The sequence below is a fragment of the Oxyura jamaicensis genome, chromosome 9 (genome assembly GCF_011077185.1).
Source record: "Oxyura jamaicensis isolate SHBP4307 breed ruddy duck chromosome 9, BPBGC_Ojam_1.0, whole genome shotgun sequence".
NCBI classification, from domain to species: domain Eukaryota; kingdom Metazoa; phylum Chordata; class Aves; order Anseriformes; family Anatidae; genus Oxyura; species Oxyura jamaicensis.
The window spans coordinates 4715576-4733481 of NC_048901.1; the positions used below are offsets into that span (position 1 = coordinate 4715576).

The window sequence follows — 17906 nt, forward strand, 5'->3', positions numbered from 1 at the left end:
TCTCATGGAGAACTGTGCACAGGTCTGAATCTGTACCCACCAACTGCTGCTGCCTCCTCCAGAGCAGAGTCTGGGGGAATGAGAAAAAGCACGTTCATGTGCCTGGGTAAAAACACCCAGTGGAGGCTTATACCAAGAGTCGGTGAGCTGGGACAGCTTCTGCAGCCCTGGTCTGAGAGAGGAGCCTAGCAGCAGTGTAATGCTGCATGGAGCATGATGCACTTCCACTGCAACATGGAACAGCCCATCGGGAGAAGCTGAAGAAGATACGACTTCCACAGACATCTGTGGCGATGGCTTCCTGATTACAAGCGACACCAACCCAGAAGGTTGTCATTTTGTTTGGTTGTTGTTGAATGTAAAATATCCTGAAACAGTTATGTAAAACTGAGTACCTCATCAATATTACATCTGCAACAGATGATGAAAACCTCCCTGCATGGACAATAATCCATTTAGTTCATCCCGCAAGATCTCCAGTGCCAGATGCAGTATCTGGCCTTTTGATTCAGCTTTGAGATTCACTAGTGGAAAACCACAGGCAGCCAAACGAATCCCTGTTGACTACATATCTACGCAGGAGCATACGCAAGCCACGCTCTAGGTAAGGCTGACAGTAATTCATTGTGGTGCTTTGCGACCTGACTTTAAAAAGCTGCAATGAATTGCTTTTGCCTTGAATTACAAACAATTTATTTGGGGGCAAACCAGGCCACTTCCATGGGATCCAGCATCATGCCGAATGTGGTAGATAAATGACAGGATGCCTGCCGTGTTTTGGGAGATGACCACTGAGTCCTTGGGGGAGGCAGCTCACATTTGTGAGCAGCTCCTGCTGGTGGGAGGACCCCAGGTGATGGCCCTGCAGCAGCAGAACTGCTCCACAATCACGTTAAGAGCTACAAGTCTGGTGGAAAACGTATCGTGTGCTGAGCCGGACCCTCCCCCACCACGTTGCATTGCACAGAAGAGATCACTGAAAACTGGGTTGGTTTTAGGCATGGGCAAACTAGGCAAATTCCTAGGGTGGTGAAATAGAAGAGGTAGAAGAATTGCAGCATTACCTGCAGAAAGGGAGAGGGCTTGACTCTTGTGAGCAGCTCTGGCTCTGCCCCTACATGGTGTCCCTACATCTGGGAAGCTTGCTTGGTCTCAAAGCTGTAGGATGGGGAATGAGCACTGGGGAAGCTACAGCCACCATCATATAAATCAATGCTGCTACTGGCAGGCAAAGGCAAAATAACATTACCTTAGTTATCACTATGCTCATTTGATGTATGTGGCAGCAAAAGTCAGTTTGCCCCAATCAGCTGTGTGAATGTGGGGGCTTTGTCAGTGTAAAGCAGTCTCAGCTGGAGTTCTTGCAAATGGGAGCCAAAAACTCAGTCCCACCCTGCTACAAAAGAGCATTTCCTGGAGCCAAAGCCATGCTGGCAGATTCTGGCTGAAGAAACAGCAGTAAACAGCATCTATGGAGTTTATGGTTGGCTTTTAAATGTATCTGGCAGCAAATTTCCGGAGTGAGGATGCTGCAGATTTGGGGTGAGATGCAATAACGTGTCTGTTTAATTTCAGATATGAACCTTACTGGATCTGAATTATTAGCCCAGCATTGAAACAGCTATTTTCATGACAAGCCTTCTGTCGCCTGCAGGGATCCCTGGATACAAACGGTTTGTTTTGAGTACATTTCATTCAATTGGAAAAATAGCTTATGTTTAATATTTCATAAAAGAGGCTGTGTGTTTTATCTCTGCTAGTACAGGATCTATGCTGTCCATCTTCCATGTGTACCCATTCTTTTATGCAACTCTTCTGTTCTGAGGCAAGAAAAAATTTCTTACATCACACAGGGCTATCTTATGCTCAAACTAGGAGCGCTCAGCAAGTCTCTCGTAATCAAAAGCCATTTGCACTGATCTTCAGACAAGACAGTGGGCGGGCTGCTTTCTCAGGGGGGTATTTGTCCCTTCCTGAACTGATTTGCTGTGGTATCCTTTTCCTACCTGAATTGTAACAAGCTCTGAGATACCAATGCTGAGGGAAGCATGGCAGTCCCTCCACCCACTGCCCCTCTTTAAGGCCTTGCAAGGAAAACCTGCTTCATCTTCCTGCCCTCCCTGGGGCTCCCCATGGGACTCTTGCCCAGGCCAGAGCAGCTTTCCCATCCTGTGATGTTATCTCAGTGGCAGCCTGGTGCTGGGAAGGGCACGCTGCTTCTCTGCCACTTACCAGCCTTGTGTAGCACACAGAGAGTATTTGCCTTAGCGGAAAATTGTGGCATTTCCTCCTAATTATATGGGTTTTACTTGCCAGTCAAGGCTCTGATAGCTGAGAGAGAGAAGCAAGGCTGCTATCTAAAACCACGCAGAGGTCCAAGACAAATGTTCTTCGCAGCTTGCAGAGGTGTTGCTAGGTGTCATTTAGTTTTCAGCCTCTCGGGGGGAATGAGGGCACTGCTTACTTTTTTGTATTTGCTGGAGAAGGGAGCAACCTGCCTAGCACCTTTTCCCTGCTCCATGAGAGCCGTTCAGGACCAAGCGGTCATAAAAGCACTTTCCAGATGTTAATATGGGGAGAGGGAGTCTCAGAGAAAAATGTTTCTGGTTTACGTCCAGAGATGGATGCTGTATGTTCCTGGTTGTGATATATATATATATATATATATAAAGTAGTTGTTTCTGAGGCATCGTGGGATGCTTTGTGCCCAGCTCTACGCACCATGCTGGGGGAGAACAGGAGCCCGCATGCACGTACAGGAGGTGACAGCGGTGCTTTATTTCTGTGCCGTTCAGAATGAGCTTCCTGCACACCTGGCTGGTGGCATTAAACCCTCATGGTCCAGGGAACTGCAGGGTGACAAATTTGCCATGCTGAAGTTCCACCCCGAGCCTGGCCAGGCATGGGGAGGCTGTTGCGAGGCTGGGGGAAATGCTTACCTCCCTACCTCTTCTGCTTTCTGCACTGAGGTTCAGGCCTTGCTTGATCCTCCTGCCACTGTCCCAGGGAAGCTGCCGTGAAGCCGGCCAGCTCTCCCAGGCTGTATAGCCTGAAAGGCAACATCAGAATGGGTCAATCGTGAAAATGCAAGCTCTCAACTTTAATGCCGATGTGGCAAATGTTACTAGCTATAACCACATGGGACAATATGAATTTGTGCTCTCCTTCAGGCTTATTTTGTATTAACCTTTAAACTTTAAATAAATGGACACAATGTGAGGCATTTCTGCCTTGTCCACAGGAGCTAATTTGGTGGTTCCAGATCTGTTTGCTCTCTTCTTGGTAAAAGTTTTATTTGGGGAGAAATTCTACACCGCTGGCTCTGTGCTGTGCTTTGCAGTCAGTCTCATTTTTTTTTTTTTTCTATTTTTATCCTATTCGTGACCAAATGCTAAATTTGGTTTTGACCCAGCTCTTTATAAATTACTGTAGCAATAGGGCTGGAACCTATGAAGTTACATACTAGGCAATGAAGGGCAAGCCATGACCACAAAAAATGCTGTAATGGCACCGGTGAAGGTAATGATGCTAGCAAAGACAATGCAAGAGAAAATGGTGATAACTTTTTATGACAAGGAAGCAGAGCATGGCTTATTGCCCTTGTAGCTTTGGCAGATAGATCTTCGCATGCTGTGTAGCTGAAGCACCCGTTGTCCTAATGGCTTGGGAAGAGCATTTGCCCCCTTTAAGCGAGCAGGAGTGTGATTTTGTGCTTTGAGAATGGCTGGAGCCTTAACAAATTAATAAGAAAAGGAGTGTTAATTAATAGGTGGCAATTTTGCTACTCTAACCCCTATCCTGTGTTGTCAGGCAAGTGAGCTGGTAGCAAAGCAGAGGTTTTTTGCCAGAGAGAGGGGGATCCAAAATCACTGAACTTTTCTGTGTTTGTGAGTAATAAATATGAAAATTAATGAGGCTTTGATGTAATTTTGGACTTGGTGCTTAGGGATGTGGTTTAGTGGGTGATATTGGTGGTAGGGGGATGGTTGGACCAGACGATCTTGGAGGGCTTTTCCAACCCTAATGATTGATTCTATGATTCTAATTAAGGGATAGAAATGACTTTGCCCCAAGATCATGAGGTTTCTGCAAAGCAGAATTGCAGGAATAAATTCAGGAAAGGACTAAATAATGTAACTAATCCTGTGTCCAACAGTGAAATCACTTCTACCCATTTATTTAAAACAGCATCACATAAACGTGTGAACATACCACTCTTGTGGTAGCATCATTCCCTCCCACATAAAACCTTTGTGCTCTCGTGAAAGCGTCACTGCAGGTCGCTTCTGGAGGATGCAAACTGCGGAAACGCCACGTTCCACTCACAGAAAGCCCCCGTGAGCTGGGACGGGTTTGTCCCCTGGGCCCTGGGATGCCCCTCGGGGCCTGCAGGCTGCCACTTGTCCCTTCTCCCACCTAAATATGCCAGCCTTGGCCTGCTCTCTGCTCTTGTGCCAGGCTAGCTCTGTCTGTGAGGGTTATGCCCTGTCTAGAAAAGCATGAATTAAATCCACAGCTTATTTACAAACCAAGAGCTCTGACCAGCTTCTCCTGCCTCCCCCACAGCCCTGCTGTCAGGGCAGAACACAAGCACAGCTCCTTTCCATTTACTTTTTGTTTTGGAGGGAGAGCCAGTGTCCAGTGCTCCCGCAGTCGCCAGGCCCTGCTTGGGGATGGGGAAAGGGAGCAAGACCTGCACAGAGCCCTGGCTCCCATCCAGGGCTGGTGTCTGACGGAGTGACTACAGCAGAAGGAAGGGCTTAGGAGAGAGAGTCTTATGGGAAAATGATGCAAAGGGAAAGACAAAGAAGTACGTAGCACAGGAAAGAGAGAATAAAAGAAGGACAGTAAAGTGTTCTGGGCCCTTCCCCCTTGAGATAGCAGCAGGGAGCGGTGCAGTTCCTTGAAAAGAGGCGACCTGGCTGAAAGTGGTCACCCTTTTTTTCTGAGTCAGTTTTGGCCAAGGGCACGTGGCTGGGATGGAGCACGGCCGTGTTGTGCTGCTGGCAGGACGGGCGATGCCTCACCAGGGCGCCGCTTCCCCGCGCGCCCCGCTGCTTCTGGTCTGCAAGGGACAGAGAGCCTGGCCACACTAATTAAAACTCCTTTCTCAGTGCTCCTTGGCAAGGTGCAAAGAAATCCTCTTTTCATCCTTAATGACTAAAAATAAATCCTATTTTGGGTTTAAGAAGGAGCCGCATGACTGAAATGAGCCGTTCGGTTTCATTCATGTTTGCTGTCTATTAATCTGTTCTCTTCACCCTCAGCAGGGTATGACTCAGAGCTTCTCATTGTCTTCCTCCCTAAACTATATGTGTTTTGACTTTAAATTCTGCCGTCTGACGCACAGCAGTGCTGAAATCATGACAGTTTGATCCAGCCAGCTCCCCGGAGACTCTTGATCTTTACTGCCTGGTAAACGTAACACCCCTCACCGCTATGCAAAGCAGATATTGATATTTTTACACCAAATGTTGGTAAGCAGATGTCACAGGCTAGTGAAGATCTTTGAAACTCCACAGGAGGAAATATGCGTGTATGTACGTGGGGGAGGCCTGGAGATAAAAATACTTTGGTGGTTATGGGAGAAGACATATATTCCTTAATCTGTTGTTTTGCTATTCTTGTTCGTGGTGAACAAAGTGGAGGCTGCCCTGGAACAAGTACAACAGTAAATTCATTCTCTGTTGATTCATCTGCTGCTTTTACACCCTCCTGCCAGCCGTGGCTTCTTGCCTCCTGTCCTGTCGGAGGCAATGGCTGACCCCAGCTCCCCTGTCTTTGCAGGGACCTGGGGCCCGGTGTGGCAGGACATCAGAGGCTGGGTCACGGCAGCAGGCTCCAGGCTGCCCAGGAGCAGGGGAGGACCCAGTACCGTGCTGAATGGGGCCCAGCAGGAGACACAGGGCACTGGCCGTGCCTGGAGCATGCCATGGATGTACCTTGGGCATGGCTGTGGGACCTGTGCGGCCTCCATGCTCCTCTTTTTGTTCCTTTATTTTATTTAAGGGCAGGCAGTATGAAATCCTGAACATGTTAATTTTTGGGTGAAAGGCAAAGTTTATTTTCTTCTTGTTGTCCTTAGCAAAATCCATTCTTGCAGCATCCCTACGGAGGACGCAGCACCACTTCAGGGAGGCGTGTTGGTCAGGCTCACTCTGGGCCTACAAAACCTTGCTGCGGCGTGGAGTAACGCCCAGCGGCCTGCAGCCACCACGGACCCCTGCCTTGGCACTCGTGCTGTTAAAGAACTGTGTGTGCAAGCCACAAAGTCCCCGGTTTCCTTACGTTACATTTTCCCTGCTCCTTACAGCTATGGTAATGGAATTTGAACCATTTATTGTGTACTAAGTCTAGGGAGGCCAAAAATATTTGCATACAAATATGTTTGATTTCCCAAGAATGCAAAATGAGCACAAAATAACAAATATAGTGTTGGGCCAAAGCAGAGGTCAAGTATTTTAAAATCAAAATCATTTAAATTCATCTATATCTGTGATGACAGGTGAACTTTTTTTCTGATGAAAGCAAACCTCCCCCTTCTCATTACATACAGAATAAATGCAGATACTCAAGTCAGATGAGGAATGAATTCTAAATGTGACAATGGCACTTACTCTGTAAGAAATGACATGTCTGTAATGAATTGTAAATTATTTTTAGTTGCCCCTGGAAACGGAGGGAGGGGGAAGAACCATCAATATTGACACAACCCCGCTTTATTTTTAAGCAGCACTGATCTTTTGGTGACACCAATTAGATGAGGAGAGAGATAGAACTGAAGTGAAGGGTACAGCCTGCAGACTATTTTGAGTTTTAGACAACAGAGGCACAGGAGCCAAACAAATGTGCTGCCTGCTGCCGTGTGTTACTTTTGTGTGGCCGTAATCATCGAGATTGCTGCTTCGTGCTCATGCGAGCTGGGGCAGGAGGCAGGTCTCACGGGGACCCCATGGTCCATGGGTGGTGGTGGCAGCCACCATCACCCCCCCCAGCGTGATACCAAGCCCTACCTCAGGCCTTGCTACCTCCCAGGCCTGCTCCTGACGCTGCTCTTCCAAGTGGTCTGGCTTTTCTCTCTCCACTGACTTCAGTGATGAACTCGATGGGTGTGACAAACCACCGTGGGCTCAGTTGTCTTGCCTCTGTTTGCTGCAGTGAAGTTCCCTCGCCTCCCCGAAGCTTTGCTTACTCTTAAGTTAACGTCCAAGTTGCAGGTTTGATTCGCTTCTTGCCTCTCACAATGCATAACTGTGTAGGGCAGAGCATGAGACAGGGCAAGCCGTTCAGAGAAAATGTCACATTTACTGCTGTTCTGTTCCCAGCATACACAAGAGGATGCAATATGGTCAAAATGCATTCAGAAAAACAAGGTTACCATCCTCCTATGGTTAAGCAGTTGATATTGAGCTAGTTCTAATGCAATTATCTAAATTTCAGAGATGCTGTGCTGTGATCCTACTCTTGTATAAAATGCCATGGAACTTCTAATGACAGCACAGATCAAATTTTGTTTCATGACTCATTCCAAAGAAAAGAGTGCAACACACACACACAGAGTACATTAATTAAGGGCCTCCTTACAGGACCATGTGAATACAATCATTAGCACAAAGTCCATGCAAAACAAATATTTTGATGTGGAGTAAAATTGACAGCTCAGTTGTGGCTAGCCTTCTGTGAATTTTATCCACTGAACCCAAAATAGCCACAGCAGAGCACCAAGCCAAGTGTCTGACTTTGCATGCTGTGAATCTCAAGTGAGAGGCTAAGGAACAGAGGAAAGCATCGTGCTGATGTGCCAATTAATCTGAGGTGTCTGAAATACGCACTGATGCTGAGGATCAGGGATAGGTGGATGGGGGCAGTAGGATGACTTCATGTGAAAGAATTTGCTAGACAAATGTTGGGTGTTTGGTCGTTGAATGCCCAAGAAAGAGCCTGTCGGAAGAACATGCAAAGGTACCACAAAATTATTGGAAAACTGAACTTTTTTTTCTATTTTTTTTGTTTTGATCATGGTGACTATTTTCACAACGGACTAAGGTGTGCTAGCTGTAGCTGTGTCTAACCACACATTTTGTGGGCATTTGGAGCCCTGCTGACAGGACTCGTGCTCAGCAGGACCATTTCCAGGTGGTCAGGTAGTGCATAGCTCATGTGGACCCTGTTCTCTGCCTACTGTGGCTGATGTCCCTCTGTTTCCATCTTCAAGGATGCCACCATGAGTCCTAGCAGAACTTCTGGTTTAACTCATTTCTTTCTGGGTCCAGCCATCAAAGCAGGCATTCCGGATCGTGCCTGGGTCCTGAACAAAGCTGCTGCTGCTGCTGTTTCAGCACTGACAGTGATGGGTCCTATAGTTTACTGATAACCCCATATGAGGTGAAATGAGAGGCTTCCTGATCTCCATTTCAGCACCAATGAATGCAGCAAGTACAGTCCTTTTGTCTGTGCTCATGGCTGCAATAATTTCTGCCTTGCTATTCTTATGACAATTTAATTTTGTAACATTTATTGGCTTGGAAGGTATATTCATCCTATTCATCCTTTATTTATTTATTTATTTATTTATTTTTATCTTGTGCTGTAAAAGGTCAAAATTGTCAGGAAAGATTTATTTTGGGGGAAAAGGAGTCCTTATTTAAAAGCCAAAGTAAAAGAACCTTTCTGGAAGAGAAGTGAAGCAGAAGGAGCGAGCTAAAACCCAGACATGCTTCCTGACTGATGGCAGAGTGGTATTTCCTCGCCCTCCTGATCTGCATGCCCATGTGCTGCCCTTTTGGCACTGTAGGTGCCAAAAACACGCTTACAGCCGAGGGGTGCTGCTGGCACGGCCGGGCCGTGGTGCAGTGCCTGGGTGCCCCTCCTGTGCCCGTGCCTGCCCCGGGGAGGAGCGGGGGTGCCCCTCTGCACCAGCAATGAGGTTCCTTGTGCCTTGTCCCTCCCTGACATGCTTCAGTCGCTCCGTCTGAAAGCTGCCATTCCCCCTCTGCACCCAGCCCTTGCCTGGTCTGGAGCTCTTGGGCCTGTGGTGCTGGATGGGGAGGGCACGGACGCCCCGAATTGTCCCTGCACTGTGGCAGAGCTGTCACTGTGTGACAAGGGCTCACCCACTGGTCACCCAATGGCTCACCCAAGGCCTCACCCAACAACATCTCACCCAACGGCCACCCAAGGCCTCACCCAACAGCCCACCCAGTGCCATGACGCGACTCCCGCCGCACGCAGCCACTAAAAGGCCACCCTGTGCCACGCGGAGGCCGGGCGCCAGGTGAGCGCGGGGCTGCCCCACACGCACTGACCCCACAGACCCCTGGCTGCCCCTTTCGCCCCGCTGTGCCCAAGGGGTCTCAGCAGCGCGTTGTGCCCATCGTGCCCCCGCTGCCGCATCCTCCCCTGCTTGCTGGAGCCGGGAAGCCAAAGGCGCTGCCTGCCCCCAGTACACAGCTTCCTTTTTTCCTCCTATTTTTTTAACCCCCGTTTTCCTTTTTCCTTTTTTTCATTTTTTTTTGACTTCTTGACTTTTTTCTTCCATTTCCCCGCCCCTTCTTTTATTTTCCCCTATATTTTCCTTCTTTCCCCTCCCCCCCTTTATGCCGCTACCCCCCGTCCTTAACGCCCCCCATCCCACCGTTGGGGGGGGGGGGGGGGGTGTCCCCTGCTCGGCGGGGGGCGGGGCCCCGCGGGGGGCGGGGCCCGGCGCGGTGACGTCAGCGGCAGGGCGGTATAAGCGGGCGCTGTCCGGGTGCTGAAGGCAGCGGCAGCGGCGCGGCCAGGTGGGGGCTGCGGCGGGGGGCGCCGGGGGGCGGCCGGGGCTGGCAGCGCCCCTGCCTCGCTCCTCGGGCACCGCTGGGGTGGGAGCCGGGGAGAAACGAGGGGAAAGAGGGGCCGAGAGGAGCAGGAGGGGCGGCGGGGAGTTGGCGGGGTGTTGGCCGATGCGTGCGCGCTCGGCGATGCGCGTGGGTCGGGGGACGCGGACCCCTTCGTCGGTCTGTTGGGTGCTGTGGAGCCGTTCCTGGGTGCATCGCTCAGCCTGTGAGGGGTTATCAAAGCTTTCCTGGGTGCGTTCGGTGGTTTGGTGGGCGTTGCGTTGCCGGCTGATGCTGCGGAGCGTGCTGCCGCTGCTCGTGGCCGCGTTGAGTCGCGCCGGCTTGGGCTGCGCCTAAGTGCAGGATGCCAGGGTTCCTTGGAGGCGAACGCAGTCTGATTAGCCCTGCGTGTCCACAGACACAAAGTGGCATTGTGTTTGTTCAGAACTGCTGGCGGTCTGTTTGCTTTTCCCCTCCTCCTCCTCACCCCGTTCTGATCTTGTTCGTGTTTGGAGTCCCTTGCGCAGCACAAAGGGTTAGGTAGGCTTTCATAACAGCAACTGTGCTGCAGTCACGCTACTTATTGCAAAAGTAAACGGGAGGAAGACTGCACGATGTATTTCCTTATTTTTGTGGAAAACTGCTGTTGGATCCCCTCTCAGACTCTTAAGGAGTCATCTGTAGGCAAGCTTATGAGTTTTCATAGCAAATTTTCACTGGAAACGTTACGTCCACATCAAAATAGACTGCTGAGAGAGAGAGAGAAAGAGAGAGGGAGAAAATTACTGCTACCATGGAAACATCCCAGTACGGAGATTTATTGTTTTGTCTTTTTTTCAGGGAACTTCTGTCAGTCTGCATTGCCTTTGTGCATGTTAAATTGTGAAGTCAATCCCTTCATTTTATAAATAGAAACTTGTATATTTTTGTTGGCCAAAAATGATCTTACTGTCTGTTAAGTTCTAGTAGAGGAGAAAAAAAAATGCACTCCCCTTCCAGGCTAGCTTCACGATTATACAAATGTAGATAAAACAACCATTTCAGCATATTGTCCTTTGAGAGGTACAAAAGAGAATATTTTATTATAGATGCTAAAGATAGGTAGTCTAAAACGTCCTCTGTTTTCTCAAAAAAATGTGAATTTACGTCTGAGAGACTGGGGAGAGGAGTCCCCTCACCCTGAATAAGGCAGTATATTTAATGACAAGGTTTTATGACCTGGACTCAAACTTTTGAAATAAATCATTTCCAGCTCCATTTGACAAAGGCTTTTGAGAATTGTCTACCAATAAATTAGAGTTGAAAATCGATCTAGAGACCAATGTACTGCAAATGTCTAGAGAGGAACCACTAAGCTGTTAGTCCTGCAAAGGAAATATTCCATCAGGCAGCATCCTTATGGAGCACTAAACAAAACTTTGCGGGGCTACACGCATTTTGGTATTAATCGAATGACGCTGACTCTTACAAAGGATATAACAATACATAATTGTGTGCTGTAGAGGAGGCTGAGTTCCTGGTCTCTGTTAGTGGGATGTGCCTGGCAGATAATTATGGAACAACTCTCCCTTCCCCCTTTCTCAAAAACAACAGAGTTTCTCCTCTTATCAAACTAATTCTATTAATAACCAGTTTCTCTGCTACAAAAATCTTAATTCCATTTATTTGCTGCAATAGGTAGCAAAGTTTTGCTTTTTTTTTTTTTTCTGCCTCTAGATATATACATTTTTATATAGGACTAGTGCCTTTTCTGAGATAGAAAATGAAGGGATGCGTTGGCTTTGTTTTAGGGCAAACACAGACCTAGAGGGGGGGGAGCTTCTAATCAGCTGTTCTGAAGTAATGCTTTCTGAAATCAATTCCCAAATGTACGCAGACCTGAATATTCAAAAATGTCTGGGGAAATTGTTTTCTGTTATGGCTGTTAGCTTGTTCAGGCATATGGAGGTGAAAAAGCGACTCTCAGCTAATACTCTTTTAATTATTATGTCACATTACGTTAGGAACAAAAACAGCGGAAAAATGCACAATTGAGCTGAAATGAGCATACTGATGCTCACTTTCTACGTACAGCAGTGGGCAAACAGCAGTATACGTAGCTCTGTCAGCCTGTCATGAATCACCAACTTCTCGACAGGATGGTTTTACCAAGCCAAAAACAAAGGAGCCAAACCAGGTCAATTAAGCAAAGTGGTTTCTATCTTTACCGTTTCTTTCTCTTTATTGTACTTTATTCATTAATGTAAATGGATCAGAAAATAGACTAATCTGTCTCACGGCCCCAGGATATGAGCTCCCGAGCATCTCCTAGGAAATAAGTGACTGCAATTTTTCACTTCACACAGTGGCGGGTGCTCGGCTCGCTGCAGGACTGGGCTTGTGCAGCTGTATCCTCATTCGCAGCAGTGCTGTCATTTTGTTAATTCAGTCTCATGCATATTTTTCCCACTTATGTTCCTTTAAACAGTTTATTATTGGCTGGCTTAAACTGGACACATGGGTTTCTTCTGATATATTCTAACTGAATTTATCTCATTTATACCAATAGTCAAGCTTCTGCTTGTCCGGGGACCTGATTCAATTTCTGCTGAAGTGAAAGAATGAATGAAATCACCACTCAGAATCTATTTACTTGAGCCTATTTCCAAAACTGTCTTGGAAAATATCAGTAAAATAATTGTATTGTACCTGTATGATAAATTGTAATTTGTCCTTCATATAGGATATTACTGCTCATGGGGAAATGCATCACTCCCAGAGCCCCTTGACTAAAATTCAGCTGCAATACATTTTTTTTTAATTATTATTATTATTATTATTTTTATGAAATAGCCAAAAAGGAAGTAATAACACTAACGGTAATGACTGAAATAAACCTGCAAGTCATTTTATATGTCATGTTCTCCACTTCATTACATTAATTTTACTGCAGTCTAGCACCATTCAGAGGTATTACCCTGACAGTAAATGAAATGCCCCATGGAACAATCTCACAAAATAATACCGTATGCAGTTTTAATATTAATATCTTGAGCTGCATTTAAATATATTGACATACTGTCTTTACCATTTGAAGCCTTCGTTTTAATAATCCAAGTGACATCTGGAATCCTCTAGTGGTATTTCTTTACCTATATAGGATTTTTAATTTTTACTTTGGCACTGCCATTGGAAAACTGATGTTCATAAAGTGAATTGAGCATAAAGATAAGACATTTCTAGCTTTGCAAACCAATCTTTTCCACTAAACTGAGGAGACAGAGGAAAGTTCAGAAAATCTCAAAATAATTTTCCATTAAAATATCTTCCATATATGAGCTCTATTAATATTTCATGAAGAATAAAAACATGTAGTACTAATATTCTTCACAATGAGTTCCTGTTTAAAATAACAATCTCTTTTTTACCTCTCAGTTTGCTAAGTTTGTCTCCATATATTAACTATCTCTTTTTTTTCTTCTTATTTCAAGGAAATATACTAAATATGGCAGAAACTAAAACCTTCCAGCTTGGAGCAGCCTGCGCTGTCACCTTTTTCTTTGCCCTAATCTGTTGGGTTGATGCAGCTTCCTTCCAGCAGTATCAGCTGCTTCAGAAGGACCCAGACTATGTAATGAAAAACTTACAAAGGTTCCCAAATCCTGATATGATCAAAGCTTTGGAATACATAGAAGATCTTCGCAAGCAAACTAACAAGGGAGAAAGCAGCCCTGATTACAACTCCTATCAAAGTGTCCCATACATCCTGCAACAGAAAGAAAGCAAAGATCAGGTTCACCTACCAGAAAATGTGAGGGATTCTTTGACTGAAGATGAGTCTCAGTGGGTTAAGGTTATGTTGGAAGCCTTGCGACAAGCTGAGAGGGAGTCAAAAGTTGCCCCAAAGGAGAATAAACCTTATGGTCTGAGTGCCGATAATAGTTTTCCAGCTGGAGTAACAGATGATTACGAGGCTTACAAGTGGCCTGAGAGGTGGCAAAAATATCTCAAAATGCCTATTGGCCTCTACGAAGACAGTTCAAGAGACAGTCCTTTCAAGCGTACTAATGAAATAGTGGAAGAGCAATACACACCCCAAAGTCTTGCTACACTGGAGTCAGTGTTTCAGGAGTTGGGGAAGATGGCAGGACCTAGTAATCACAAGAAAGAGAGGCTGGATGAGGACCAGAAATTGTATGCAGATGATGAAGATGATGTGTATAAAGTGAATAACATTGCCTATGAAGATGTGGTTGGAGGAGAAGATTGGAATCCCATAGAGGAAAAAGTGGAAAGCCAAACCCAGGAAGAGATAAAAGACAGCAAAGAGGAAATTGATAAACATGAAGAGGAGATTGATGATGAAATGAAGAGATCAGGGAAACTCAGCTTCCCTGAGGACGAAATGAGAAGAGAGAATAAAGATCAAATGTCAGAGGATGTTTCAAAGTTAATGAATTATTACCTGAAGAGGCTGGTGGGCAGTGCTGGAAATAGGAAATTAAGGACTGGAGGAGAACTTGAGGAGAAAAGAGCAACCACATTTTTGGATAAGCAACTTGATCCTCAGTCTATAGCTCAGTTAATAGAAATCTCAAGGAATTTACAAGTTCCTCCTGAGGATTTGATAGACATGTTGAAAGCTGGGGAAAAAAAGCAGCTTCAGAGTGAAAGGTTGGAAGCTGAGCAGGAAGCAGAGTTCCCAGAAGACCTTGATGAGATCGCTGAAGCTAATCTAGGACAGAGTGACATATTTAAAAGTAATGTAAACTCTAAAAATGGGTACATGAAGCAGCCTCTTAATGCGATTCCCGAAAACTTACCTGAAGACCTCAATATTGAAGACATAGTCAGTCTTCTGGGAACTGACAATTTAGGTAACCAGAATCCCTCCTACTTACTAAATCATCTAAATCAAGAAAATGATTTGCCAAGACTGCCTTACATTCCCAGAAGATTGAAAGGACGCCCATTTCCTAAAGCTGCATGGATTAATGACTTGGAAAGGCGACAAATGGAGTATGAGAAACTGAATGAGAAGGATGAAGAGCTGGCTGATTACTTGGCAAAGATGCTGGCAAAATATCCTGAAGTTATCAATACGAACCAGATGAAGAGAGTTCCCGTTCCAGCTTCTGAAAGCGACCTGCAGGAAGACGACCGGCTAGAGCAGGCCATCAGAGAGCACCTAGGCCAGGTGGGACCACAGGAGGCCGCCAAGCTGGCATCGCTCAGCAAAAGGCTCTCCATGACAGGGGACACCGATGACACGCAAAACAGGCAGTATCTGGATGAGGATATGCTAGCAAAGGTGCTAGAGTATCTAAAACAGGAGAAATCAGAGCTTGAAAGAGATCACATTACTAAACGGGCAATGGAAAACATGTAATTGTTCCCCAAATATGATTTCTCTCCCCGATGTGTTGACTTCTATCCCAATTCAGTTGTGATTTACTCCCACTCCCACTAAACAACTTACGGTAGACTACTTACCATTGAACAGTCTGCATATCTTTCTCAGAGCTGTTATCTTGTTTATTGATATACTTATCTATGTTATAAATGATGGGGCAAATAACAAATTGCTTCAAGTGTTTTAAGAAACAATCTAATGAAATCAAGTAAAACTATAACATGTAAACAATTGACCTTTGCATTGTTAATAAAACATGATAAATGAAAAGTGACAATTATCATTTGAAATTTTTAAGATTAATTGGATTATTTTGTTACTGTCTGTAGTGTTTTTTGTGGAGTATTGAATAAAAAAAATAAAGCATTATATATATAGTTTTATTTACAAGGCTTTTTTCTATTCAGTGTTTTATTGTTGATGAATAAATTATTTCTGGACAATAGACTGTGTTTCTTTCTGGCACTTGATAAAGTCATAATAATTAGAAATCAAAACATAGTTTTACTTCTACGGACAATTTTTGAGGCCTATTATTTTACTGTGAATTAATTTGGTTGAATAATTATGTTTTTCTATACTGTAATACCACCGACTGGCATTATCATCAAGGGTACTGAATACCTGAAGAGCTTGCTGAGGTCAACCAGGGCAGTAACTGCATTAGATTTTTTGAAAATTGGTCCCCCAAATTACTAATGATTTTGTATCTCTTGGGGTGGGGGTGTATGGGGGGGGGGGGGAGATAATTATCTGTCTAACTAAGACAGACTCTATTGTGAAGCCCTAAAAATATAAAATAGAACCTTCATATCTGAGCAGGACATGGGAGGTTCTGCAGATGGGGTCCTTGCCACCTTTAAGGATGGCCACCATGCAGAAAGAAACAAGCCCCAAGGGAAGCAGAGAACTAAGGCTGTTGGTAACATCACTTTCTTGTCTAACAAAATGGTTGCTAAATATACTCAGAAGCATTCACAAAACTTTTATTATTCACTACATTACGTGATATTCTGGACACATGAAAGGTCTCTTGAGCGCCTGTTAAGACCTGTAGTGGATGTTCTGGAAAAGCTACAGCTCTTTTCCAGAACTAAATGTGCTTGTGTAACTCTGTGAGTCATACATGTTTTTCACTGGGGTATCTCAGCCATAAGCATTTCCAGGATTATAGTTTAAAAGTGGTTCTCCCTGCGGTATTCTTCAGCATCTCATCTCTGCTAAGTGGGGTGGGGATGATTTTTGGCGAGGTAATGTCTAATGAAGCAAAGTACAAAGGCTGCAGAAATAACACTTCATTTCCAGTGTCACCATTACCCGGAGCAATTGCAGATGATAGGAGTTCAGTCAGAGCTCTTGCTTTGGGCCACATTAAAATTTTTCTCTTCCCCCTTACTTGAATGAGTCAAAACATTAAGTATAGAGTTGAAAACATGCAAGAGTTAATTTTGCATCTGTACTTTAAGGAGGGACAAACCTGTTGCCATTCCAGCAGTACTTGCTTGTGACACTGGCAATGTGGAATCACTGTATTTTACTCAAAACAAAAATGTGCTTTAAAAAATATACATGTATCACTTTGCTTCTTAATGTTGTAATTCTGCTTGATCCCAAGACTGCTCAGGGCAGGGCTGGGCAAACCCCTCGGTGGGGACGGACGCCTTGCTGAAGCCTGGGCTGTGCTGGGGCAGGACCACACAGCAGGAGGCAGAGCTGCAGGAGGTTGTGCATGGATTTGGCACTCAGAGCCTCAGCTGGAGGCATACAGGGGTTACAGGGGTGCTGTTCAACACAAGTGACGAGCACCACCGGGACACCAGGCTAAACGATTACAAATGTCTTCAGCAGGGCTTGGTCAAAGTTCAGCAAGGATAACAGTAACCTCGACCATGGTTCTTGTGTAGGTCCTCATGCCTAAACTAGATAAAAGTTCATCCTTTTATTTTTTCTTTTCTTTTTTTTTTTTTTTTTCTACAGTTTGAAAATCAAAAGTACTTTTTTTTTTCTTTATTTTGCTGCCTTCATTTCTTTCCATGGTGACATACAAGGGTGGTTTTAAAAAGGAGCATCTCCACCCGCACCAGTGGCAGCTGAAGCGAGCCCCGAGGAGCAGCACCCAGCGCTGTACAAGTTGCTATGGCAGCCCAGCAGCGCTCAGGCCGAGCATCACACCGAGAACACAGTCATAAAACTGCTCTGCAGTCTCAACCTTTGTTTCTGCTTTGTGCTAAGATGGCACTCAGCCTCCGCCACAGCCCTGCCGGCCCCACCACGGGCAGTGCCCAGCCTCGGAGCACCGCTCTCCCTGGTGCCCCTGCCTGCAGCACTGCAGGGCTCCTAACACCAGGGAAGCTCCGAAGAGCCCAGTGTCTTCCTGAGGGACTTGGCTCAGAGTGCGTGATGTTTTCTTCAAGTAGAGAATAAAGCCAGCAGGCTGTAGGGTTCATGGTTTATGTTCCTGTTTGTTGGTTTGTTTTTAAAGTCGATGTTTGAATTTGTGTCAGAACTATGATGTTTGACACCAGACGTTAACTTAGCATTATTCCTACTGCTTAGCTATCTCCCTGTCTTGGAAAGACTTATTCCAGAGAAGAGATGAGGCTCACGGGTCCCATCTCAGCCTGGCCATACCAGGCAATGATGTACCTCCAGCTACAAGGTGTGCGGAGGACCCAGACAAGATGCCACATGAAGGAAACATG

At 45.6% G+C, this 17906-nt stretch overlaps 1 protein-coding gene and 2 long non-coding RNA genes across 3 annotated transcripts; 2 read left to right on the forward strand and 1 right to left on the reverse strand.

The window, feature by feature from the left end:
* The first annotated feature begins 330 nt into the window (after positions 1 to 330).
* LOC118171470 lies at positions 331 to 2651 on the forward strand. Its single transcript, XR_004753216.1, has 3 exons — positions 331 to 604; positions 1576 to 1673; positions 1766 to 2651. It is a non-coding gene; the product is annotated as an uncharacterized LOC118171470 (long non-coding RNA).
* Positions 2652 to 7826: 5175 nt separating this feature from the next.
* Positions 7827 to 12471, reverse strand: LOC118171471. Its single transcript, XR_004753217.1, has 3 exons — positions 12309 to 12471; positions 11612 to 11615; positions 7827 to 7837 (listed from the first exon to the last, which is right to left on the reverse strand). It is a non-coding gene; the product is annotated as an uncharacterized LOC118171471 (long non-coding RNA).
* Positions 9652 to 15649, forward strand: SCG2 (secretogranin II). The gene is made up of 2 exons (XM_035334617.1): positions 9652 to 9779; positions 13283 to 15649. Exon 2 carries the CDS (start codon positions 13297 to 13299, stop codon positions 15178 to 15180), a length of 1884 nt encoding a protein of 627 aa, XP_035190508.1. The 5' UTR covers positions 9652 to 9779; positions 13283 to 13296; the 3' UTR covers positions 15181 to 15649.
* Positions 15650 to 17906: the final 2257 nt, after the last annotated feature.